Source organism: Eleutherodactylus coqui, chromosome 11 (genome assembly GCF_035609145.1).
Source record: "Eleutherodactylus coqui strain aEleCoq1 chromosome 11, aEleCoq1.hap1, whole genome shotgun sequence".
Lineage (NCBI taxonomy): Eukaryota > Metazoa > Chordata > Amphibia > Anura > Eleutherodactylidae > Eleutherodactylus > Eleutherodactylus coqui.
The window spans coordinates 54,609,916-54,637,484 of NC_089847.1; the positions used below are offsets into that span (position 1 = coordinate 54,609,916).

Consider the following 27,569-nt stretch of genomic DNA (forward strand, 5'->3'; position numbering starts at 1 on the left):
GCCGGAAGTTGCGGGGACGTCAATAGCGCGACCGCTGGAACAGACATCTCTGGGGACGAAACAGAGACGCTGCTATAAGTGAGCAGACAGAGCTGGTGCCGGTAAGGCTGGTGGTGGTGTGTACAGTCCCGGCCGCGTTATATGGAGTTAGTGGTGCGGCCGGTGACTTGTTTACGTCTCGTGCGCGTATCCCTATAGGAGCCGGTAACTCCCCGTTATGTGCAGGGTCTGCTTTGTGTAGTTAGTAGACGGCTTGTGTTGTGTGAAGCAGTTACATCTGGATGAGGCTGACTGGTGCTCCCCTTAGATGCCTACATCGCATCGGTCGGCTGCTTCTATATGGTCACCTGAAGAATTGCTGAGCTCCTGTTGTCGCGTGTAAACATGGCCCCTGACCGGGCTGGTGCGCCTGAAAGGCTCACTCGTTCTTTAGCTAGGCTGTAAAGCGAATGACAGTCGGCCCTTTTAGTCCTCCTGTCTCTGGGTGGATTTTTGCTGTGGGATGTGGAGCTGGCGTCTGCCTCAGGATCCTGCAGCAGTAACGCTCCATGGCATGCTAAGGAAGAATGATTCTTCATGCAGACGAGCGGAAATCAATTGCAGGTTCCACTCATGGAAGAAATTCGCAGCCTGGTCCATGTTACTGCGGTTCCCGCACCGACTGCTTCCATTGAAGTCAATTTGAAGCCGTCTGATCCACAGCCTTTCCGCAATTGACACTGCAGATGGTCTGCGGAATCCGTGGGAATAGCAGGCGATCTAAAAAAAAGAAAATCTGTATTGTGCATGTGCGGCGGCGCTGACCGGCACTTCCACACATCCGCAGTACAGAACTTCAGGACAGACAGGTACGCAGGGTCACCGGCCGCATGCGGGATTCCCCAGTGCACAATCCGTGCATGCCTGTGGAAATACGGCCCTAAACAGGCAGTTGTACATCTATGAACGACTACCTGTTTACAGTGAATGGAGGCCAGAAGACCCCTCCGGTGCGTTCTGCCTCCAGCCACTGAGCGACAGCAGGGGATTGATAATTGTTGGGACTGTTTTGGGGCTCCGACAGTTGTCCCATGTAAGTAGTCTGCCCTGTTTGTATCCCGTCCATATTGGCTTATAGGATCTCATTTGTGGAGCAAACCGAATCTATAAATCCCAGTAGTTGTGGCCTGTCTGAGTACACACTATAACTATGGACGCCTTTTGCACTCCATTTTTATTATTCATTGCTTCAGAAATAGAAAATGAAGTTACTTTCTAAGTATTCTTCATGAGACATTTCCTCGTTCGCTGCAGAGTCTGTAAGGGTGGCTTTATATGGGGCAACTGTCATCCGAATAATCACTCAAATGACTGAATGTAAGCAGTAATGATGGCCGTGTTACCTGGAACCAATACGGTGATGAGCGATAATTCAATCACCAGTCATTTAGTTTCAGCTCACCTCAAAATTGGTTGGTTGATTACCGTCTGGTGACTAATTAATAAACTTTGCAAGGAGGTGAGCAACTGTGACCATGAACAATCGTGAAATTCTGTGAAAAACGCACAACCAACAGCCATTTGTACGTCACCGGCTTGCTGTAGTGACCATTTCCAGCATCTATTTGAACAATAGTTGTCCCGTGTAAACACACCGTAAGGGCCCTTTTACACACACTCTAAGGGCCTTTTACACGGGCCGTCAGTCTTTTGGATGACTGCATGAGTGCTGACATCACTGCTAAGGTCATTTAAACAGAAAGACTTACCGGCGGATCACCGGCTTCTCGCTCAGCACTTCGCCTCCTATGGGAAGGTTTACACGGAACGACAAGCCAGCGAGCTAACAAGATTTTTTTAATCTGACTGAAAAGTCAGCCTAAACAACCGCTAACGACAAGTGTTTTTAAGTGTTTGGGGTTTTTTTTTCCCGCATTCACACTGAACGATAATTGTTTGGTGTAAAATTACCCTTACAGTAATTGGCTTTTTTTTTTTTAGTTTTAGGTTACCACTAACATGTAAAAAATGTTTGTTATGTAAAAGGTGTCCGTAGCCTTTAGGTTATGTTCACACGGAGGAATTTTGATTTGAAATCCATGTCCCATCACTTTCATTGGGAATCTGCGCTGTAGTCTATATGTAGATTCATATCAAATTCTTGTGCGAAGAAAGTGTCATGCCACTTCTTGATGTGGATTGCATGCTGTATCTGCATTGAGAATTCCACATGCCATTGAAAAGGCCTAAATCCGTAGGTACACGTGCATAGCCATGGATTTCTGCTGCTATTAAACGGGGTGGAGAAAAATATGAAAACACCGTGAAAAATGCATAAGATTTTAACCATTAGCACTGACCTCCCCTTATGACTCCTGCTTGGCTGAGCGCTTTCCATCCAAATTTGTGTTTACTTCACCTCTTGCTCTGCTCTGGGTGGTTTGAGAGCCAGCTGGTAACGACAGCTGAGTGGCTCAATCCCCTGACCAATGGAACCTGGTGCTGAGACAGATGTTCACTTCTGCCTGGCAGCATGTGTGTCATATTGCCTTTGCTTGAGTGGCATGGGATTTTAAGACATGCATTTCATACAGCGTTTCCATATTTTTGTCCATTCTCTGTAGATATTGTGCATACACAGAAAAATCCACATCGGATTCTACCATGTGTACATGACCTTTAAAATTTAGTTTGTTCACAGTGTAAACCTTGTACATAAACCTTATTATCCATCGCTTATCCATGGAGGGAACACCATACAGAAATCTCAGCCAGTGTTGCTCAGCTATGGAGTGAACCTTGTTATTTCAGTATATACAGAACCCCTCATAAATCTTGGAATAGATGGATCCTAAAGCTGCATGCATACATTTCACTATACGCGGCTCTTCCATGGAGAATGTTCCATGTATAATCTAATTATATACCCAGGTCATCTGTGAATATGTACGTAAATCTCAGTATCCATAGGTTATCCATTCAGCAGAATGGATCTATTGCTAAAAATCAACTGCTTGACAATATGTCATTTTTGCTCAGACGCTGACCCGGGGTTTAGAGGATCTTTTTGGTTCCACAACGCCTAGCTCATACCATCAAAAATAGCCCCATCCCATTACCCCTCCTCTACTAAGTTTTACAGAAGGCCCCGTGCATTGCAGTAGGCAGTGTTCTCTGGGAATCTAGTTCATCAGACAGTGAAGTGTGACTCATTACTCCAGAGGACATATTTCCACTGCCCCAGGATCCAGCTGTGGAGCGCTTTACTTTGCTCTCGTCTACACTTGGCATTGCACATGGCCTACCACTTTGGGGATGAGTTGTTACTCCTAGATTCAATTTCACGAGAACAGCACTTAAGTTTGACAGGGGGAGATCTAGGAGATGAGAAATTTTATGAAACTAAGGGCCCCTTTACCAATAACGTGCCGGGCAAACTGTGCCTGAGACATGTTCCTGTGATGCTCTCTATCGGTCACAGCGAGGACAGCATAGAAGCAGGGTGGCAGGAGGAGAGATCTCTCCCTGCTCTTCCCCCACCCCTCTTCATTCACTGCAGGCAGCAGCCGTTCAGTACTGATTTTTAAGCTGCTTTGTTCACTTTCTGCATGCTTTTACATAGGATGATTATCGTTCAAAACCCCACGGGAGAAAGATAATCGTCTGGTGTTAAAGGGCCTTAACTTATGGCATCTTATGACTGTGCCACATTTAAGGTTTGCATATGTAGACAGCATGGCCATGTCTTTTATTTTACTTATTTATTTACAATGGGTGCAAGTGAAACACCCACACTTAGTCATTTTCAGGGATGTCCACATACTGTTGGCCATATAATGTACACTTATAAAAGACATGCTTTAGGGAATCTGACACTAGGTTAAGGCTGCCCGAACCTGGGGCAGCGTAATGTCAGGGCAGGTGCCCACATGACATGACATTACAAATCAGGGCAGGTGCCCACATGACATGACATTATGGATCAGCTAGATTGAGGGTCTCTCCATGTTTGTTTATAGGGAGAGATCTGTCAGTCTAGCTGATCTTGCCAGAAAGGGTATTATTGTATCTTGATGCCACCGGAAGCTAGGTGTTTGACAGCAGGAACGCCCCTGTCACACCCCTAGCTCCGGATTGGCTCAAGCCTTTAAGGTCCTAGCAGCGTCGGGCTGTAGTTAATGCTGGGATGGAGGGTTATGCTTACGGCTGGTTTCAGTATTAACCCCAACACTGAAACCAACCCTAACCCTCCATGCCAGCCACACCGCCACCGAGCGCTGTCCCCGCAGTTTGGTAGCAGTGTCCCCACTGGCCTCCAGCCTCCATGTCCACCTCCCTAACTCACTTTCAGCTACGCAGCTCCCCAACTCCCTAAGTGTCAGCTGCTGCTGCAGAGTGCAGGGAGGCTGACGGGGAAGCGGCTCTGTCGCCGCCGGCGCTCCCTGACTGTCCACCGTTGCCCTCCAGCCTCTTGGAGTCCCCCTCCCTCCCTCCCTCACTCCCTCCCTCACTCTGGGACTTACTGTCAGGCAGCGCTCTGCTGCCGCCATAGGTCCCCCGCTCCCTCAGTGTCCGCCGCTGCTACAGAGTGCAGGGAGGGCAACGGGGAAGCAACTGTGCCGATGCCGCAGCTCCCTCACTGTGAGCCGCCACTGGGCAGTGCAGCCAGGCCGCCGGGAAAAGCGCTCTGCCGCCGCTCACTCACTCTCCACCCACACAATGTAGGTAGGCCACCGGTCCCATACTGTCCAGGTCCGCCGCAGGAAAGCCGCTGCAGCGCCGGGTAAGGCAATGTTAGTGAGTGCCAGGACCTGAGAGGGGGGCGTAGCCGGCCTGTCAAGCAGCCTGTATCTTGTCACCATCCGCACTTACAGCGGCGACAAGGTAGAAGAATACCGGCAGAGAGGAGTCGGTGGGTCCCCTGCACAGTGGCTTCTCTCTGTTCCCAGGGGCTTTTTAAAGTCTGTTTTGTTTTTCAGAAATGCCACAGCTTTTTAAAATAACGCATACTTTCCTGTAATGTGGGTGCCTGTCCTGAATTCATGCTGTCCATGATTTGGCCGCATGAACATAGTGACAAGTTCCCTTTTAAAAAGTGTTTTTCCATCTTAAACTTTTATGGCTAATGCATATACTCTGTGATAAATGTCTAATAGATGGGATCCCACCTATGTGGAGAATGGGATTCTCCTCGACCACCGTTTTGCATGATGGCCTTCACATGTGAGCAGAGAGTTAATGGAGACTTGGTCATGCATGTTCACTGTTTTCTCCATTCTATAGATTTCTGGAAAGTGAAGGGTAAACGTATAATATTGTGAGGTACATATATTAATATGATGGGTTTTCTATCTCTTCAAAGTAATGGGTTCCTCTAAGAAACATAAGGAGAAGGACCGAGATCGTGATGGCTCATATGCAACTGGTGCAAGTGAAGATCGTCACAGAGAGCATAAGAAGCACAAACATAAGGAAAGGGAGCGAGAAAGACGCAAAAGGTCCAGAGAAAGGGAGAAAACGCGGGACAGGGATGGAAGGTCCAGGCCAAGTAAGGATACGGACTCCCGCAAGATCAAAAAGGAGAAAGTGGATCCTGATTATGAGCAAAGTGAGTGCTAATTAAAAGTGCTGGAAAACCCTTTTAACCCCTTAAGCACATGGCCTATTTTGGGCTTAAGGACACAACGATTTTTGGTGGATTTTCTTCTCCATTTTTCAAAAGTCATAACTTTTTTATTTTTCCGTCGACGCGGCCATATAAGGGCTTGTTTTTTGGGTGGCGAATAGTAGTTTTTATTGGCGCCACTTTTGGTTACATTGACTATATTGTAAAACTTTTATTATTTTTTTTATAATAACAGAGAAAACGCATCAATTCTGCCATAGATTTTTTATTTTTTTTTTTACAGCGTTAATCATGCAGCATAAATGATACAATCTATTTTTTTTCAGCGGATCGGTACGATTACAACAATACCAAAATTCTTACATTTTTTTTTTTAGGTTTTTCCACTTTTCTGCAATAAAAACCCTTTTTTTGGAAATCTTTTTTTCCAAATCGCTGCATTCAAAGTCCTGTAACTTTTGTATTTTCTATGTACGGATCACTTCTATTGCGTTTTTAGGGAGGCAAAATGTTAAAAATTAGCATTTTGCCTCAGTTTTGTAGTGTTTTTTTTTTTGTTTTACGCTTTTTTCCCCCTGCACAGTCAAAAGCATGTGCAGCTTATTGTACACGTTGTTACGGACGTGACAATACCAAATATGTGGGGTTTTCTTTTTTTTTTACACAATTTGTGTCCCTCTGGGGCACTTACAGTATAGCACTGATGATCGCTGTGATAAGGCATGGCAGGGCTACTGCCCTGCCATGCCTTATCGCTTATACAGCGATCACAGGCTATGGCAATACAGGACGCCAGTGTCTGGCGTCCTGTTGCCATAGCAACCAGCTGGGCTCTCTGCAATTATATAGCGAGAGCCCGGTGACGTCACAGAGGGAGCGCGCTCCCTCTGTGAACCCTTCCTATGCCGCGATCTACATAGATCGTGGCGGGGAAGGGGTTAACAGCGGGGGGGAACATCTCCGATGCACCCCCGCTGTTGCAGCGGGAGGCCGGCTATGACTGACAGCCAGCTTCCGCTGTGGGATAGCACAAGATCATATCCCCAGGACGTAAGTTTATGCCCTGTTGCGGGATGTACCCCGCTGCCTGGTCGTAAACTTGCGCCCTGGAGCGGGAAGTGGTTAATGGAGTTTCATAATATAATAAAGTTGCTCCAAATAACAGAAGGATTTGACAGACACTGAAGTCTTGACTGTTGCCTTTCTTTCATTTAGGGGTCATAATGGTAGTTTTTAACTGCATTTAGTGTGTTTTTGTTAGTAATCTGTTGTATATTAGGATTGGTTAATACCTCAAATAACGATGTGTAATCTATTAATGTACAGGTACTGCTCCAAAGTCTTCAGGTGGGGATTCATCATTAAGCATTGAGGAAACCAAGTAAGTTTATGTTAGTCTTTCCACCTTTTAGGCAATACGCTGTATCTGTTGATGTGATGGAGGGCTTGCTGTGGCTAATGTGGACTTTGGGGGCTGCTGCGAGTTCTGAAAAACTGTTGAAGGCCCCTGTTATGGCTACTATAGAGAGGCGAATGTAATGGCTACTGGTGAAGCAAGTAGAGTAAGGGGGCACAATTTTACTACTGGGGGTTTCTATTTTACCAGCTAGGAAGCTCTACTCCGATTTGTTAGGAGTCAAAATCTCAAATGATATTCTGCAAAGCACACATCTCTGCCGTATGTAATTTCCTGGAAGTGTTTAGCCCCATTTCTGGATTTGTTCCTGAACTAAGTTGTGTGGACACTATCATACAGGGTTTTGTTGGCTTTAGGACGTGACTGATGATATTGCAGCTTTCAAATTTGGGTGATTTTATTATTTTTTTAAAGCAAACTTGTGTTGTGAAGTTTTTATTTTAAAAATCACTTTAAATGTTAAAATTGTGTACCCTTTTTTTCAAATAACAGAAAATAAATATGCAGTTTTTCAAACAGCTGTTCTTAGGAGACGACTCCTTTTTAACAATTCAGAACCATGGAAAATCTAAACCCCAAGGTGCTTTTACACAGAACGATTATCGTTTGGATTCCTGTGATCCAGTGAGAATCTGAACAGTTATCTTTCAATGTATATGCGCCGACTGAACGATGAACGAGATGCCTTTCGCTTCTTGTTCGTTGTTCAGTTTCTGCATGTAGAAAACGGAACAGTGTATTGTTCCATGTAAACAGGCAGTTGTTTACTTCTGACGGACTGCCTGCTTATCGTTCAGAGTTATTCAAAAACCTACGCTCCCGCGGGTGTTTGACTGATAGTCTTTTCATGTAAATGCATGCAGAGACGGAGTAAGGCTGGGTTCACACAGGGCGGATTTGCCGCGTGGCATTTGGCCGCGGCAAATCCGCCCGCGGCCGCTAATCTCGGGATTAGCCAGCCATGTGGACGAGATTTCTCAGAAAACTCGTCCACACGGGACGGCCAATCCGCTGCGGCAGCCGCGGTTTCAGGAGATGCAGCATGTCTATTTCCTTTTTTTTTTTTGGTTTATTTTCGTCGCGGCCGCGCTCTCCTCTATGGGAGCGCCGGCCGCAACGGAAAAGCAAGCGGCCGGGCCGCTTCAAAGCCGCCGCGGCTTAAACCGCGGCGGTTCTCCCGGCGTAAATCTCGCGGTTTTTGCTGCGGCCAAACCACAAGATTTCCGACGGGAATCCGCCCTGTGTGAACCCAGCCTAAGAGTTGTTCGGTTTCTGCATGCAGAAACCTAAAAACTAGGCATTTGGTTTAAACAGCAGTCGTTCAGTTCTGAATGACTGCTTACAGTGCATGGAGCCGGGCAGGGGAAGAAATGCTCATCGGCTGCCCCGCCTGCATGCTGGCTGCACTTTGAGTGCACTGAGTGATGCCAATGATACTTGCTCCTGTATAACCGCACAGGAGCGAGCATCACTGAGACGCGCTGTTAGGCATCGTTTGCCCGACAGTTCGTCCCTTGTAAATGGGGCTTTATTGTGAAGGGAAGCTGGCAGGTAGGAACAATCCCCGGCCTACTCCAACTCCATTCATTATCGATGCTCGTGCCTGTGTAAATACACAGGAACGATTATTGCTGGGACGGCCTGTCAGGCATCTGTTACCCGACAGATTGTCCCGTGTAGAAGCACCCTCGAATGGGCACTTTTCTATTAACAAACTTCGCATGAATCAATAATACAAGGGCAGATAAGACACTTGGTAATATATTTTATCAAAGAAAAATGCTTCTTTTCCAACTTGTAGTAGATCAGTTGGGGGGGTGGTCTCCCAGGAGCCCACCAATCAGCTGTTTGCTCATGCACAGGCAGTTAATTTCCCACATTAGTGGCACAACTTGGTATTACAGGCAAAGTTCCAATTGAGGTGAATGGGAACTTTGCCTGTAATACCAAGCCAGTCCACTGCACTGGGAGTGGAGTTGTCGGTTTCCTGCTCATAAGCACTTGGTGCACAAGTACCCTGAAAACGTGATTGGCGGGAGTCTCCCTTGGGTCCCAGAGGCAGAACCCCGCCAGTATACTATTGATGGCCTACCCTGAGGATAGAGCATCAATAGTTTAAAACTGGACAACTGCTTTAATGCCTATTATGTTGACTGCTGCTAAAAATGTCCCAAGTATGATGCAGTGAAGACTATTTTCATATTTTTTTTCTATTTTCTCCAGCAAACTTCGTGCTAAGCTGGGATTAAAGCCTCTGGAGTTCAATACAGCTAAAAATGGTATATAGAACATTTTCCTTATGTAACGATTATTTTTAAGAAGGCACGCTATAAAATCAGCTCACGGTTACCATATTTAACAATTGTTTGGGTTTTGCAGAGACTGGCACTAAAGAAGACCCAGTTGCAGCTACAATCATTAACCCACTAATTTTGAAGCAACAGCAGGAGCTCAGAGAAAAACTTGCAGCTGCTAAAGTGAAGAGAATGCTAAATCAGAAGTTGGGGTAAGAAATTGGGGCTAGACTGATAGATTGTGCTCTTTATACAGTATCTGTTCTGAAACCCATTTTCATATAAACTAACAAGTAGGAGATATTGATGCCTAAGAAAGCAAACATTTCTTATACACAACTTGGCTATGACTCGAAGAATGTCTTTAACTCTTTCCTTACACGTTTCTGTTTCTCTTTCTTCCACTTGAAGCAAAGTAAAATCCCTAGGGGAGGATGAACTATGGTTAGACGATACAGCTGCTTGGATTGAACGAAGTCGGAAGCTGCAAGCGGAGAAGGACAAAGCTGAAAAAAGGGTATTTATGGTCAATTTAAATATGCTGAAGAGTAACCAGAGGTTATTCTCACACACAGTAGATGTTGTAAGAACACGAAGAAAATTCCAAAGGTTATCCCTGTCATGCCAAAACTCTTAACCCTTTCCAATCCAGTATCTGACCTTGTCCGACATTGAGATTTCCTTGCATAGCTACCATGTCGGGTGATCTCCGACACATGTTTTTAACACTGTGCAGAAGAGAGGTCTGTCATTAGAGCTCTTTTCTGTAAATCTATATTACACTATGCAGGAGAGAGGTCTCACATTGGAGCTCTTATCTGTATATGTTCAATGTTTGATATCTCTGCTTATTATAATATACATATACAGAAGAGAGGTCTGATGCCGGATCTCTCCTCTGCATAGTCATATATATATATATATATATATATATATATATATATATATATATATATATATATATATATATATATATATATATATATATATATACACACACATTCATAGTAACAGAATTTTAATTTTCAAAAAAATTGCTAATAAAATCATGGCAGTTCATTTTTATGTGTCTCTGTTGAGTAATTGCAAGACATCCTCCAGTGCGCTTTCCCATCCAAAATAAATAAGAGCCGGAGGGGGTGTGGGTGGTAGGAAGATTTGGATTGGAAAGGGTTAAAGATGCATTTCTATTTGCCTTCTTCAATGATATCTTTCATATTTTGCAAACTGCCCCAACTAAACCTGATTAGCAGCCTAAAATGCTAAATTTATTTTCTTCATGCCCTCTCTATGTTAAGAGTCTATATCTGGTATGCACGCAGGACTTAAACCTTAACTCATGTGACCATGCTCTGCATGTTTCAGATGCTGCTATTCATTCTGAATAGAAGTATCAGGATAATTAACAAAGGGCAGTTCTCAGCAAGCAATAAAGTGTGTTATATATATCCACACACACACGTATCTCTGTTTGAGTGCTTTTTGGTAAGGAGCCATGTTAATGGCTTGCACAACGTTGGAGAGAGGTGGCTGGGCAGAGGAATACTGAGTATGCTCTAGGAATGCATTCTTCCAAGAATCTACCCAGACTGATAGCTATGCAAGAGCTGCTACCACTGTATTATCATGACTGTGACCATAACCATTGACAAGAAATGTACAAAGTCCAAAACATGGAGTGTACTAAGTGAAAAATCTCTAGAACACTGCAGAATTTGAAAAAGGTATTTATTGAAAATCATATTATCACGTAAGGGACTATTGAAACATGTATCTAAGAAACGAACTGTTGATATTAATCCCTACAATACAATCGAAGTGACACCCCCCCCCCCCCCGGTCTGTTTGCGATGGGAGGGGGCGGAGCTAAGCTCCCGCCCCCTCCCATTGCTGGCTGTGGACAAGTCGGGGAGGAGGCGGGACCTTGGTTCTGCCCCCTCCCATTGCAAACAGCCGGAGGGGAGGAAAGAGGCGGAGAGCCGGCGAAGGGGAGGGAAGGGGGAGATGGCTCAGATGGTAGCGTATATCGCCTGCTGTGAAATTGGCGGCTAATATATGCTCGTCTGAATAAGCCCTAAGTGTTAGATTAAATAAAGTAGGAGGCAGAATCTTACAGATTCAAAAACAGTCAGACATGTAGATTTGCCATAAATATCTATAGTCAGAATACCCCCTTTAATTATTTATTTATATTATATATACTTTTTTTTTTTTCCCCTCACAGGCAAAGCTTTTGGCAGAAATGGATGAAGAATTTGGGGTGTCCAATCTTGTAGAGGAGGAATTTGGGCAAAAAAAGGTTAGCTGTGCTGTCTAACTAGTCATACAACTCTATTTCCCCCGCAATCGCTTAGATATAATATTTAATGATGTGTTGATGTTTTTTACTTCATAGACGTATTCATCTCAAGATTTAAAGGGCCTGACTGTAGAACACAATCTGGAATCCTTTGTTGAAGGACAGACTGTAATACTGACTCTTAAAGACAAAGGTAGTTGCAATGATGGTCAAGTATATGTAAAGACCTATGCAGACTTGAACGTTTTATTCTTTTTCTTATACTTCTTTTTTCATTACACAGGTGTTCTTGAGGAAGATGATTCAGATGTCCTGGTCAATGTAAATATGATAGATAAAGAAAAAGCAGCCAAAAATGTAGAGCTTAAGAAGAAAAAGCCTGATTACAAACCATATGAAGAAGAGGAGTCTGTCGATGACATGGTTGTGGTGAGTTCATTGATCATTCCTTGTTCCTTTTTTTTAAACACTTTACAACTTAACAACCTTTGAGCTATGTATCCATCCTAGGTCTCAAGGGGTGTATGAAGTGGGATTGGAGATTAAGCTTGCTTCGTACTCCATGGATGTTAGCTGATTCTCACAGCTGATAGCTGCAGTTGGAGTTGGCACTGATCACAACCATTTAACTCCTTAAATGCCACAATCGATGCTGACTCTGGTCTCTAAGCATCTGACTGGATGGTGGAGGGGCCCTCCCGCATCCTATTGCCATGATTGCGATGGGTTGCTATGTTAGCCTGGGGCCTTGTGAAAGGTTCCCAGGCCTGCCATGGTTTTCAGCGTATTAGGGGGGTTTTACAGGACTTTTACTTCTTATGACCTATCCTCAGGTAAAGATTATCAGTAGTTGATCGGTGGCGGTTTGCCACTTGGGACATCCTGTGATTTAGCTGTTTTCAGGCCAGCTGTCATTTCATACAGATCTTGAAGCTGACGGCTCTATCCGCATTACAGCAGCCCGGGTTCGTAATTACAAGCACAGCTCTGTAATAGGCTAGTGGTAAAAGTACAATATGCTATAATACTATAATGTTGTAGCATGTCGTACAAACGATCAGAAAATCAGAAGTCCAAGTCTAAGGGGATAAAGTTTTTATTAAATTTCTTTTTTATAAATGCTATATAACAGAAAAAGTTCAAACCTTCCTCCTTTTTCATGTTAATAAAGAAAAAAAATTGGTTTCCCTGTGTCTTGTAAAAGTCTGAAATATCAGTATACCATTATTTATCCTGCACGGTGAACGTCCTAAGAAGAAAAAAACATTTAATGTCAGAATTGCATTATTTTTAACATTTCACCCCACTTTGACACTTTACAAGTTTTTTTTTTTTTATTATGTTATATGGTATATAAGATTGTACCAATAAAAAAAAAAACTTTTCCTGAAAATACGAGCCCTCATGTTACGGAAAAATAAGAAGGTTATTGCTCTTGGAATGTAGGGATGATAATAGAAAACTGCAAAGTGGCGGGTCAGTAAAGTGATAAAGGTAATTCCAGTCAAGCTGAATAATTTCTTGCTTTTATTAATGGTTCATTTGTAATTGCAGTAGTCTATTTTACCACTCTTATTTGTAAAGGGAAAGATTGTACTAATTACATAGTACAGCATGTAAACTTTTATGGCTTTTTAGTGTTTTATATGGGCTTTTCTTAGTCCAAAAGAATGCAGTGATTTAAATAAGACCCATTTTTTAAAAAGAAATATCTTGCTAAAAAGTACCCATTTCTTATTCTCCACAGTCGGGGCGGGGACAGTTCTAGAACTCCCTAACGACTAACTTAAAGTTTTGGCAGAGGGTTCATAGAACACTTTGCCCGACACCGGAAAAAAGAACTGTCTCTGGACTGCCCAAAACTGCCATCTCGCTGTATTGTCACTCCTTTTATTTAAACACTACCCAAACTCCCTGTCACTAGCGGTCAACAATGAAGCATCCCCTAGAGTTACCCACCCCATCGGATGCCTCTCGCTGCCTTTCCAGGCCAAGCCATCAGTGTACCATCTGATCCTCTTCTCTGGACTTGTCATCAGCAGGCCAGGCCCACACAGGCCGCTTAGAGCAGGAGCGTGTGGATAACCCAAGGTGCTGCTGTTTCGAATGGTTGCCCTGTGGGTAAGCCTTTTGCTCTCATGTAACCAGCGTGACCCATCACTTCATAGCATACTTTGGAGCAACACAAGCACTCAGGCTCCCTCCACAATTGTCTGCCTAGGAGGTCTCCCTGGACTGAAGACTATTCCACATAGGTTATTTATCAGTTTTCATAACTCTTCAGAGTTATCAAAGGCAAACATCCCCATCAGATTCCTCCAAGGCTCTTTCCTCTTTGCTTCCAGTAAAATATATGTAATTCAGCATTGTAACTTCCCTATTTGAAGTGTCCTGTCCTTAACCCCACAAAACCCACTGCCTGCCATTGTGTGGAATTTCAAATTTAGACAGTGAGGTCAAAGTTGGTGATGGTAATCTCTCAACTTTTTTTAAACCACCAAGAAATTTTTAATTGGCATGAAATATTTTTCATATTGGGTTGATCTTTATTAGCTACATTATTAGCTCTTTTTTGTATGCTCATAACATATATAGAGCTATATAGCTAGTGAAATGGCTAGTAAAGAATCGCTCCAATAAGAAGAAAGCTGCTTTGGCCACAGCACACTGGAGACACGTATAATGCCTGCAATATAAAGATAACTGCACATATCAGCTTAGGTAAATCTATGATCAGGAGAAGCAGACCTTGTGTACACACTGACTGCAGGTCTGAGAGCTGCGTGAGTACAGGGAGCAGTCTGTGAAGATGGCCCACAGCTAAGATTTCCTAACATAGGCATTCAGCTTCTGTAGCAACTTATAACAGCAAGCAAAGATTGCAGAGAGGCTGAACTTCAGTTTTGATCTACAGTGGTAAAACAAAAAAAACGTTAAAGTATATTACGTGTGTGTTTGTGTGTTTGTGTGTGTGTGTGTGTGTGTAAAAATATATACATTTTATTTATTTATTTATTTAAATAAAATTATTCACTATCAGTTAAGCATAAGTTGTCTAAAAATTTAGGTACGCTTCAAAGTGTCAAAACCTTATTAATATCTCATAATTTATTACTCTTCCCCGAAAATAAGACCCTGTCATATAAATTCTTGCCCCACAAATGGCACAGGGTCTTATTTTCAAGGGATGTCTTATACATACCTGACAGTCGCCAACCCTCCCGCTGTTCTCTGGCGCTCCTGCTGGTTTCCCGTGCACTTGTCAGTGCTGACAGATCATCTTTTGCTGGTAACGGGGCTTGAATACCCTGTCTCCAGCAAGAGATTGCTCTGGTTGGCTGAGGCGGCGCTCGCGAACAAATCAGAGCAATCTCTTGCTGGAGGCGGGGTATGCAAGCCTCGTTACCAGCAAGAGATGATCTGTCGGCGCTGACAAGTGCACGGGAAGCCAGCAGGAGCGCCGGAGACCAGCGGGAGGGACCCGGACGGTGCCTGCTAGGTTGAGTATTGCTTTTCCTTTTCCTTTCTTTTAGTGTAGCGAGGAGTTATATTTCAAGCCCTTACACCCCCCCCCCCACACACACACACACACACACACACACACACACACACACACACACACACACACACACACACACACCCCTCCAGCCTTCCCCCTTGAAAATCGGGATAGGGCTCATTATTGGGGTAGGTCTTATTTTTGTGGTAATGCGGTAGTATTAAAGTCTTCTATAATGCTTCTACAGTAGTGATATTAGTATTTCTATAACCACTGCTGCAAGCTCTATTTTGTCATAGCAATCCTTAAAATGGCTTAGTAAAAACTGCTATATTTATAGTAAAAGCAACACATACTAAGAATCAGTGGAACACCACAGACAGCCATTTATCTATGAAGTATAACAGTTTCCATCAGAACCCAGCAGCCAGCTTATAGCTGCTAAGCAAATCTTCATTTCACATGAATACCGTAATTGGTATGAAAGCATAATGCTAGATCTGTTGTACTTTTTTTTTTCTTTTTGTGGAGGCCACATTGAGAAACCATATTCACATTTTCACGTGGTCCATGGTTCACATTGCATGTCTCCGGTGGTAGAGGAAGAAACTGAGCCAGCAATAACTGAAGTGTCACAGCGCTTTCCTATTGCCAGTGCTGCTTTGTTCTTCGTTCATTGGGAGTCAAACTACCACTGATTTTAGAAATTCATAGCCTAGCCAAGCAATGTCATCAATGTCTTTGTGTGTCTTGCCAGTTTAAGCACTACATCTATACGCAGCAAACCATAATTTCTGATGGAATGTATGTATATCTTTCATTTAGTTTAGACACAAGTCTGTACTTTCGAAGTACGATGAGGAGATAGAAGGGGAAAAGAAGAAATCATTCCGCCTGGAAAGTGGTGGTTCAGCAGATGGATCCTGGGAAAAAGAGCTGCAGAATATTCGTCAAACCCTGCATAACCAGGCACAATCACTAGACATTCCCACGCTGAAACTTGCCTCTGAGTACTATACACCAGAAGAAATGGTAAGACTGTATAACTGGCTTCAGATTGGAATTTACTGTAAGTGGTTCAGTTCTAGATTTGGCTCATGAGAGAGCAGGTCACTTCTATATAAGTTCGGAAAATGTTGATACATTTGTAGGATTGGCAACATTTATAATATCCATGTAAATCTGAGCAAACCAGTTGAGAAGTCACTGTAACTGCTTGTTTCTTTCTTGTTGAAAGGTCTCCTTCAATAAAACAAAGAGGCGGGTGAAAAAGATCCGTAAGAAAGAGAAATCCACTCTGGCCGATGAGCTGTTATTTATGAAGGCAGATACCCGCACGAGTGACTTTGGTTCAAGGTATGGAGTGCACCTACTACTACTTTTAGGAAAATATGAAAATCTTGAAGGGAACACAAGCTGTATAATAGTATGTTACATTAACAGCAGCACTGTTTATCAGTGTGTATTTGGATGGAGGGGAATGCAACACTCTGCACACCCTAACGTGCACATTTATTTAGTCTTTATTTGGATGTTTTGAAATATCCATAGGAACAGGAAAAATATACATGCTTAACATTTTCTGTTTCAGATCTCGGGGACGAGGCCGTAAGCGTCTTGGTTCAGATGATGGACAGGATGTAGAGTTAAAAGCCGCCATGCCTCAGTCAGATGACGTTCGTGTGGAGAGTATGGACATTAGTGATGAAGGTAAGGGTGCTGCTTAAGCATTTCTTGAACTCTAAGACATAGCAATGATTATTTTTCCTTGATGAATAGACATTCTGTCTGTTTGCATTATTAGCTACTAAGAATTGTCACTAAGGCCAGGTTTCACATGAGTGTAATACAGAAGCAAGTCTTGGCCCAAATGTGAGTGTAATGCTGTGAGCTTTTATCATCATGGGACCTGATTCTGTCAGTTTGGGTCATTATACCCATGATCAGGTCCGGACTTGTGGCCATATTACACTCCCGTGAAACTGGCCTCAGAGTTACTACCCTGTTTCCCTGAAAATAAGACATACCCTGAAAATAAGACATAGCATGATTTTCCAGAATTTCTGAGGATGCAAAATGATTTTTCAGGCTTTTTGAGGATGCTTGAAATATAAGCCCTACTACAAAATTAAGCCCTGCTAACAGTTAATTAAAAAGGTCAATTTAAATAGTGTCCAGGCAGCTATACATGTAAAAAAGTTAAACCTTTTTGAACAAAAAATATAAGACACTGTCTTATTTTCAGGGAAACACGGTAGTTAGGCCACTCTCACACGTGTTCAAAAATCACTGCTTGAAATCGCAACATTTTTACTGCAATTTTGAGTGGCAGTTTTGAACACTTGTCACAGCGTTTGACAGCACTTTTTAACGCACCACGTCATTGTGATGGGTGATGAGGTGCGTTTAAAAAGTGCTAAAACATGCGAAAATAGAGCAGGCTGCTTAAAAATCACGCTGTTAGAAACGCAGCGTTCCAGTGCAGGTCTGCGAGTCCCCATTGAAAACAATGGGAGCATTTTAGTGCGGCGCTTGGGATGCTGCGCTAATAGCAGTAAAGCTGTGTGTGAGAGAGTGGCCTTACTGTTGGCTTATTAAATATACACATTTTAACGGCAATTGTGGCAAAAGACATGTATTGGTAGATGTTTATATCTTCTAGTACTTTTCAGCTTTCTTGAATTCTTACTGTTTTTTTTAGCTGTCTGCTCTATTACTTGAGACCATTATGTCTTATGTAAACCCAAAAAGGGAAAGATTTTACTTAACACCATTTACTTTATTTTTCTTTATCTAGAAAAATATTCAGCTTGTTCTTCTCTTACCCACATTTTTTTTCTCACTGCTTGTTTTATAGAAGATGGTACAAATTCTCCAGTTGTCGCAGAGGAAGATGACTTGGAGATGGAATTACAAAAACAGCTTGAAAAAAGTAGACGACTGAAACAAATTCAGCAGCAGAAAGACAGTAGTGAAAAGGTAAGTGTACGGAGTTAATATAGTAGAACAATGGTTTCTGAAGACCTGAACTCTGGTAAGCTTTGCATTGATAAATAATACAAGCTATTGAAGCTGCCAAAGCACGGGCTAAGAGCTCACCTGTGTGCCCCCGTTAACGAGTTTTGGTAAAAAATTACTGACCTTATAAACTCACTACTACCGCCCCCATTCTTTATTGACTTGGACCCTAAGATAGCGCTGTTTGGCCTACTGGAGGAGGAGGTGTGGCCATACCACACTCGCATCTTTCTCGAAAAGTTGCTATTTCTAGCTCGTAAGGTGATAGCCATGAAATGGATGGCTGCAGAACCCTCCTCAATTCTGCACTGGATTCCAATGGTAAATACCGTAATCCCCCTTGTTCTCCCACAGTCCTCCACTGACAAGCGCTTGAAGACTTGTAACTCTTTTCTATTAACGATCGGAATAATACAGAACAGAATTGTTTAAAAGTTATACGTTTATTGTTGTAAATGTTCAACTAAGTAATTCAAGAAATCCGGTAACAATCATTGTATTAGTTTACCCATAGTATAATATTCATATATGTATGGACATGTATCTAACAAAATGTTTCTTCATTCTGTATTTTGCAATTTCTTTTTCAATAAATAAAACGAATTAAAAAAAAATAGTGATAGGGTGCTTTGTTGTAACTGAGAAATTATACTGAATGGAAGGTTTTATCTTAAATGGGTATTTCCATCTCCACCACTTATGACTGAGATGAATACACATCTGGCCAGGATTCTGCAAATAGCTGTTTCTGTGCTCCACGCCAGCGCAGCTGTTTCCATACTCTTGGAGACTTTTGTTGTAGTAGTGTCAACGACATTCAACAGGATCTACAGTGGGGCCCGCACCTAATGGACCTCTATGTAATATCCTGTGGCTATTTCCTAAATGTCTGAGATGGGAATACCTCTTTAATATACGTTATTTTAGCATTCTATATGTTAAAAGTTTAGAATTGTAAAATATCACTAATCTTTTCGCTTAATGATTACGTTCTTTCCTTTTTAAGATTGCTGCAATGGTCAAAAAGCTTAACTCTCAAAAAAGCCAAGATGAAGATGAGGATGATGATAAGAAAGGGTCCATTGTATTTAATGCAACCTCAGAATTCTGCCGAACTCTTGGAGAGATACCAACCTATGGTTTAGCAGGGAACAGAGAAGATCAAGAGGATTTAATGGTATGTGTCTGATTTCCTAGGACTTGTGCAAATGTGTCATTATTTAAACCGACTACAACTTGAAAAGTTATTTATAGGGATTAGTGGATAGTTTTCCATAAATGTAAAAGCACATGCACAAGGCAGCATACGTTAATGACAGGCACACTGATTACAGTGATAAATCTGCTGTGTGGATCTGTGCAGGAGTTTTGGAGAAACTTTCTTTTTATCAGTAGCAGCAAATGCATAGACAACTACTTAAAGTGGTCCTGGATATTTATGAGCTGCAGGCTAGCTACATCCACCCTGGCCTCCAGCCACTGATTGACTGCTGTCTGCCTATTGCTGTGCATAGATAAAGCAGCCAGTCATTGGTTGGGGTGGTTGTGGATAGCTGCTACTAATAAAATGCAAGTTTCATCAAAAATACTACACAGCAGATATATCGCTGTAATCAGTGGTATAGGCACTACATAATGGTGCTCAGTGAGGGCTGCAAAAAACATGTGACAGTCTCTGAAGCAGTGCTGCCCTATATAAGGGCTTATTCCTATGAATGCTTTTGTGCACCCAATGTGCAGTGAATATAACACACTGATTTCAATGGGTTTGTTCACATGAGCGTATTTAACACACACATTTTGTCAGCGCAAAAAAAATGTGTGGCATGTCCTATTTTTGTGTGTATTACGCTCGAAAATGACGTGTATTAAACTTTACCGCCCATTTAAATCAATGGGAGAATGCTTGCATGCTTCTTTGTGCACACAAAAAAAATGCCTATAGTGCAAATATGCACGTCAAAGCGCTTACTTACATCCTTGTGAAGCCAGCCTAAGGACTTTGCACGCACAATATGTGGTGAATTGAACCCATTCATTTAAATGCACAGGAAAAATGGAGCAAGTCCGGCATTGGGTAAAAAACTGTCTTTTATTAAGCAATCCAGGTAGACATGGAGGAACAGAGAGCATAAGCTGTCTTACATGTTTCAGGCAAGCATATTGCCCTTATTCATAGACTAACATGCTCGCCTGAAACATGCTGAAGACGGTACATGCTCTCTGTTCCTCCATGTCTGCCTGGATTCTGGATTGTTTAATAAAGACTGAAAGTGCTTTACCCAACGCTAGACTGACTCTGTTTTCGTGTGCATCAGTTGTGATTTCCAGCGAGTCCTTGCGTGGAAGCGACCTCAGAGGAGCTGATTCCTATTTTGAATTTCCATTGATTTGAGTGGGTTCGGCCACATGCCTTTTTTGCGTGTACTTTACGGTTGAGTAAAAAGAACCTCAGCATGTTCTATTTACGCACACAAAAAAGGCACATATTAAACTTTATTGCCCATTGAAATCATTGTGTATTTTTCTTTTTGTGCACGTAAATTCACTTGCGTCCGTGTGAAGCCGGCCTAAGAGTGGCATTTTACATGAAGTGGAAGAAGGGGGTCAGGTTCTTGTCTATAATATCCAGTTTGTTTACATATTGATCTCCAATGAACGGACAGTTAATTAACGTGTATCTGATAGAATTATTAAAGAAGCATTCCAGGAAAGACTTTTTGTCTCCATTTTTAAAGTCCATTAGCTAATAGGCAATGCAAATAATGGTTGCCCGGCTGACTTATGGCGTAATGATCAGCTATGTTCCAGTCCTTCCACTGTGCCATGTGACCAGCACTTGGCTTTCTGAGTCCTACAGCCTCTTCTCTGTGAACTGGAAGTCCGCGTCTCTGTATTTTACTGTGAGACTAGCAATGAGCATCTTTTGTGTCTAGCAGTAAGAGAAAATACTTGACCCCAAGTATGTAAACATCAAAGTGACAGTGAATTATTAGCTTGAAGAAATAGAAGGAAGTGACAGTGCAGAAATGTATAAGGCAAATAATATAAATTTGTATATGAACTTCTGCTAGCAAGTTGGACCGGATGTGTAGCATAATGTTCAAGGTTTTTTTTCCCTTGTTTCCATAGTGAATTAGTACAGTACATCACTCTGAAAGATGCTACATTATAGTATGTTTACTATGTTATTATAGGTAGGCAATAGCACTTAGAGAGAAGCTCTGATCCAGTGTTGAATGTTAGGAGAAACAGAATTATGCTAATCTGATATCTACATTCAGCATGATTTATGAAGATTATGTAAAAAGTTATAATTATGATTCTTATGGTTTAGAATCTCCTGGTTTTAAGCTTCATGTATGTACTTTTACATTTATAGTAATGAGTTATTTTTATTGAAATTCGTGGATAATTTGACTCTAAAGGCCCACTTACACCAGCAGATGATCGATCAAATGACAGTTTGAGTGACAGCTTTTCGCGATCATTTTGCATAAACTATTAAGTAGCTACTCAGCTACTTAAGAACAATTAAGTGTGCAAATAAATCCTTCCCTGAAAGCAGTTAATAGCCGGAGGGCTCTTATCAGCATTCAGTTCTTTTGTTCTCCAATGGGAAACAATGCTATCGGCGCGGAGAACTGCTGATAAGGCTGAATGACGATTTTTAGGTTGGACTGAATTTAACGATCAGCCAGCAGTGCAAGAAAAGTGCACGATAGACGTGCGTTTAGACGCAACGATTATCGCTCAAACGATCGCTTTTTAGCGTTTTTTGAGCGCTCATCGCTCTGTGTAAATGGGCCTTTAGTTGTAGGCAGTTTAATCAATGTTGGAGTTTCTCTCTGATACCATTTGGTTAAATGAAGGGGGGAATTGAGACTATAGAATCGTGTTTAGCTTTTTTTTTTCCATAGTAAAACGTGTCCCCGTGCAGGTTTATTAACATTTATTATCTTTCACAGGATTTTGAGAAGGATAAAGAAGAGTCTGACAATGAACATGGGGATTCTGAAGGCGAAGAAAACATTGGTTGGAGTATGGTGAATCTTGATGAGGAGAAAAACCAACAAGATGTAAGTGAGGACATGATTAGTTGTCACATTTCCTCGATCTTTTCAATATTCTAATGGATAAATATTTTGGAACGTTATATGACAATATCAGATTGTGACTATTTTATCTACAGCAAGTATTCTGAATGATTTAATTTTGATGCAGTAAACTTATCCTTCATAAGCATAGTGTTCTGCTTACATAACCCAATTAATTTAATTTCTTTTTGTATTATCAGTATTCTGCATCTTCAACCACCATTTTGGATGAAGAGCCTATTGTGAACAGGGGCTTAGCTGCTGCTTTACATCTCTGTCAGAACAAAGGTATCGCTCACTTTGTGAGAATGTAGAATGGGATACATTAATGAAAACAAGTGTGAATAAAAATTTGTTAAGCCCACAGGCAGAGCTTAATAGGCTTAAATAAATGCCAGTCCTAAGAGCCTTTACTAGGCCCAGGGTTGCCATGACAACCATTGGCACCGCATGATAGCATCGTGGGGGCCTGATGGAGAGCCGTAGGGGGACCAATGCCCAACTCATGGCTTACATGCCGTGGGCAGCAATTTCGTCCCTTTTCTTTATCAGTTGTTTCAAACAGCCAATGCTCACCAGGTATAGAGTGGCTTATGAGCCTGCTTCATACCAACCTGCACCTCTGTGATGTACTTGTAAACACAATTTTCTGTTCTCTGACATGTCAGAAAATAGAATTGGTTGGGGTTGATTGGTAGCTCCCAGTGGCTTTGCTTGGTTTCACTAAAGAACAACCTTGTTTTGCATGTAACTGTAATTGGCTGTTATGCACACAACTTGGTTCTCATGTAGAGAACCAGACTCTAAAACATTCATCCCTTTTCAATATAAAGACCTTAAGATAAACTGATTTGTATTATAGTGAAAAACAAGAGTAGTCAGGAAAACTTGATGTACTTAAATACTTACCCAAATATGGTGTGTCTGTGTTTGCATCTTTTTTTTTTTTTTTTTAACTTGACAGGCTTACTGGAAACAGTAGTACAAAAGGTTGCACGTGTTAAAGCTCCCAATAAGTCCCTTCCATCGGCTGTTTACTGCATAGAGGACAAAATGTAAGTAACACTTTCCGTATGCTGAAGAGCTTTCCTGGCATGCACTATGTCATGTAGTTATACAATGCATAGACGGAGTCCCTTTTGCTTTTTCTTTTACTTCTTCACACAGCTACTATTCCTCCGTTTTGCCATTCTGTCCTGCCCACAAGTATATCACCTAAAATACTAAGCAGCAGTGAGAGAAAAGACCACCGTCGACAACCACAGGCTAGAAATAAGTTACCGCAGACCACCAATGCTTTATTATTTGACCTTTTAGGGGTTCTAGTGTCTTTTAAATCTGTCACATTGAACATGGAATCTGATCTGTCGGCTGTATATTCTAGAGCAGGAGGAGCTAAGCAGATTGATATATAGTTTATGGGAAAAGAATCATTCTAATTTGTAATTCATTTCAATGGGAGACATCCTGCAGTACCTCCCCGGGCCGCTGAACTGTGTATTTTCGACAGAGGCAGGCCTAACAAACAGCTGATTGTCGGGAGTGTCAGACATGTCCCAGTCTGCTATGATGACTCACCCTGAGGATATGTCATCAGTAGTTCAAACCTGTAAAAAACCTTTCAAGTTTCTCCTGCTTTTTCTCACACTTTTTTTTAATTTTTTTTTGACTACTTGTGTATGACCTTCGTTACCACTATTAAACAGGGCAATAGATGACAAGTACAGCAGGCGAGAAGAGTACAGAGGGTTCACACAGGACTTTAAGGAAAAGGAAGGCTACAGACCAGATGTCAAAATTGAATATGTGGATGAAACTGGGAGGAAACTTTGTCCCAAAGAGGTACGTTCTGTCCCACCTTGTTTATCTCTTAAGGACTGCACTGTTCTAATCTCCTTTTGACATCTGTTAATACAGGCTTTTAGACAACTGTCTCATCGGTTCCATGGTAAAGGTTCGGGTAAAATGAAAACAGAAAAACGCATGAAGAAACTGGATGAGGAAGCTGTGAGTAAACAGACTAAATTGCGCCAGCTTGTCAATCAAATTGCTTTATCGTATTCATTGATCAGCATAGAAGAGCAAGTCTTCATCCCTAAAGTACTTAGTTTTGTAAAAGATTGTTAAAGTCTAAGAAGAATACAGACACAAAAATGCTAATCTGATTAGGCTGGGGCTACACTGCGACAGGTGTAACGTACGTCACATGACTGTTTCAGAGCCAAATCACAGGAAAGTCACAATTGCATACAACTTACATTGTTGTCTGCTGTATAAAATCTGGCATAGTTGGATTTTCTGTGACGTTGTCACGTTAGATTGTTCGTGGTGTTGCATTGCAATTGTTAGATGCGATGTTGCATACGACATGTCGTCATGTAGCTCTAACCTTAATTTGACTTTAACAGAATAAAATTGGCAAAGACAGATATAATATAGCTGATTTTTTTTTTTATTGACTACACACATACACTTCAGCCTCATCAGTCCTATATTTGACTTGCCCAAATGCCAACCTTACAGAAATTATCTACTGCCCTCTTCTAAGTAGCAGCCGAAGCCTGTGTGGGCTATGACAGCTGAATACCACTGGCACAAGCCGCCTGGCAGCAGCATAGAAAATAATACCCCAGCCAACTACTGCAGTAGGCATTTGTAACCAATTCTTTGCCGATGGTGCTTGTGTTTATATAGCTGAAAACTAATGAAACACGTTTTTTTTCTTCCCTTCAGCTCTTAAAGAAGATGAGTTCTAGCGACACTCCTCTTGGTACAGTAGCCCTTCTGCAGGAAAAGCAGAAAGCACAGAAGACCCCCTACATTGTACTCAGTGGGAGTGGGAAGAGTATGACAGCGTGAGTAACAGAAAAAAATCTTAAGACAGGGAACATTTGTGTCATGTTATTTCTATTGAGATATAGCTAGCAGTTGACAACCCAACTTAAAGGACTTGTGAAACAGTCGTCTAGGTTGTCTTATAGTTCATAACACAAATTAAAGTTTATATCCGCTTCTGTGGACTCACCAGCTAGAATATAGTGGTAGCAAGGTCTCAGCATTGGTGATAATACATGCTAAAAGGTATTAAAATGATCTCCATTTATCTTAGGAATTGTCTCAGATTTGTCAGAAATGAAGAATTACATGTAATGTGTCATAGTCCATTGTAGATTCATGGTCATTTTTATCTTATATACTTTGTCAAAAAGAATCAAACACCTAGGAGTTTTGCTGCAAAACTTTGCATGCAGTTCCATCTCAGGCAGATATGCCAATGATTAGAGTAGTGGTGAGATTAGATGAATGGTCTTGCTATAAAAAGGCTCTGAGGTTACTTGTGTGTAGTGGGCGTCTCTTTCCACTTCTCTAGAGCTGTTGACCACTTGCCATGGCTCTATGACGCAATTTAAGCTATTTCACTCAGTTAACAGAGTTTGAGAAGGGGTGTATTATTAGAATGCGAGAAGCTGGATGGTCGTATCGACGAATTGCCCACTGAGTTGTTTGGATCAGACTGTTTAGTTGTTGGGACCAGTGGATGGATGAGGGCATGCACATAAGGTGACTGGACTCGGGACACCCTTGACAGACCACCACTAGAGAGGATAGTCTGACAAGCAAAAGCAGGCCCAAGGCTTTCAATGTCCGGGATCCAGAGACTGGTGGCACAATCATTGCAGAACCATTTCCAGGCACTTGGCTGAATGACATTTTGCTCTCACGGGGCCTATTACGTTTACTGTCTTTGATATCAGCCCATCATTGCCTCCGTTTTCAGTATTTTCATAAGCTACAAAACTGGACTGCTATAGAGGGGAAGCAGGTTGTCTTCAGTGACTAATCCAGGTTTAGTTTGGGCTCTGATGATGGCTGTGATAGTGTCTGGAGACATAGGTGTTGAGCACCTCAATTCTGCTTTTGCTGTGGAGCAGCACACTACTCCCTGCTGGTGTGATGGTCTAGGGAGGCCATCACATACAACAGTCGGTCACCCCTGGTAGTGGTACGAGGGACAATTACAGCTCCGTGATATGTTCAGGACATCCTGCAGCCACAGGTGTTCCTCTCATGGCAGCTTCCAAGAGGCTTCCAGCAGGATAATGCTTGGCTGCACACACAAGGATGTCACAGGAATGGCTCCACAACATTGACACTCTTCCATACCTGCCCAATCACCAGATTTATTGCCAATAGAACATGTATGGGACCATCTGGGACGCAAACTTCGACAGCCTAAGAGTTTGCATGATCTAGAGGCTCAGTTATAGTAAATGTGGACCGATATGCCACAGCATACCATATGGAACCTGTATGCCGCCATGCCCGCCCGTATCACATCTTGTATCCAAGCTAGAGGCGGTACAACAGGATACTAGAGCCTCTATGCCCGCCAGATTAACATCTTGTATCCAAACTAGAGGCGGTACAACTCCATGCCTGCCAGTATCACATCTTATATACAAGCTAGAGGCGGTACAACAGGGTACTAGGGCCTCCATGCCCGCCTGTATCACATCTTGTATACAAGCAAGAGGCGGTACAACAGGGTACTAGGGCCTCCATGCCTGCCTGTATCACATCTTGTACCGCGTCTAGCTTGTATATAACAGGGTACTAGAGCCTCCCTTCAAGTGTTCAGTTTTCGACAAATAATTATCGTTTTGTTCTGATATTATAATCACTTATATCAACATTACAATTGTGTATATAAAGTTTATTTCTTTTTAGACAACACCTTTTAGGCGTTTGATTTTTGACAGTATAATAAGAGCAAAGAAGGTGCCATTCTTCTTAATTTCCTCTTTTTCTCATTTTTAGGAACACACTTATCAAATGAGTGGTTACAAGTCACTGAAATTCCATTGAATAAAAAGCGGGATGACCGGACCAGATGATTACGATCAGCTTCGGCACACAATAAAGGCCTATATTTTGAACATGTTGGACTGATGTGGACTTACGAATGCTCAGGACATCTTTGATAGGGATGCGCTGCCATGCAGACAGTAATAACAGCCTGGCTATTTGGTGGCATTTCTTTTTTATTTTAACTAGGCTCTGGATGATGGGGGTGTGATGAATTTCCAACCCACTCCGGTTTTCTTGATAACGTTATCTGTAAATCATCCAATAAAAGTGTTTTAATATGAGCTGTGAAACTATTGAGCTGGTCTGTACTTCCTACAGGATGGTTTATTTGAAGTTCACTGACAAAAGAACGTTGCTTAAGGGATTGTCTGGTTACAATCAACATTCTAAAGTTACAGCCAAATGGGTTATAACAAACAGGTACTTGCCCGCTTCAGCCCTGGCAGTCCAGCACTGCAGCACCATGTATCT

The 27,569-nt window shown here is 42.2% G+C and overlaps 1 protein-coding gene across 1 annotated transcript; it reads left to right on the top strand.

The window, feature by feature from the left end:
* On the top strand, window positions 1-27,379 carry SART1 (spliceosome associated factor 1, recruiter of U4/U6.U5 tri-snRNP). The gene is made up of 21 exons (XM_066584144.1): window positions 1-101; window positions 5,342-5,587; window positions 6,932-6,986; window positions 9,246-9,301; window positions 9,402-9,528; window positions 9,728-9,833; window positions 11,541-11,615; window positions 11,712-11,808; window positions 11,899-12,044; window positions 15,940-16,146; window positions 16,352-16,470; window positions 16,706-16,824; window positions 17,972-18,093; window positions 19,139-19,309; window positions 22,101-22,211; window positions 22,430-22,517; window positions 23,194-23,284; window positions 23,936-24,071; window positions 24,147-24,236; window positions 24,963-25,084; window positions 27,048-27,379. The coding sequence occupies exons 2-21, from the start codon at window positions 5,344-5,346 to the stop codon at window positions 27,064-27,066; spliced, it is 2,301 nt and encodes a 766-aa protein (XP_066440241.1). The 5' UTR covers window positions 1-101; window positions 5,342-5,343; the 3' UTR covers window positions 27,067-27,379.
* The last annotated feature ends 190 nt before the right edge of the window (window positions 27,380-27,569 follow it).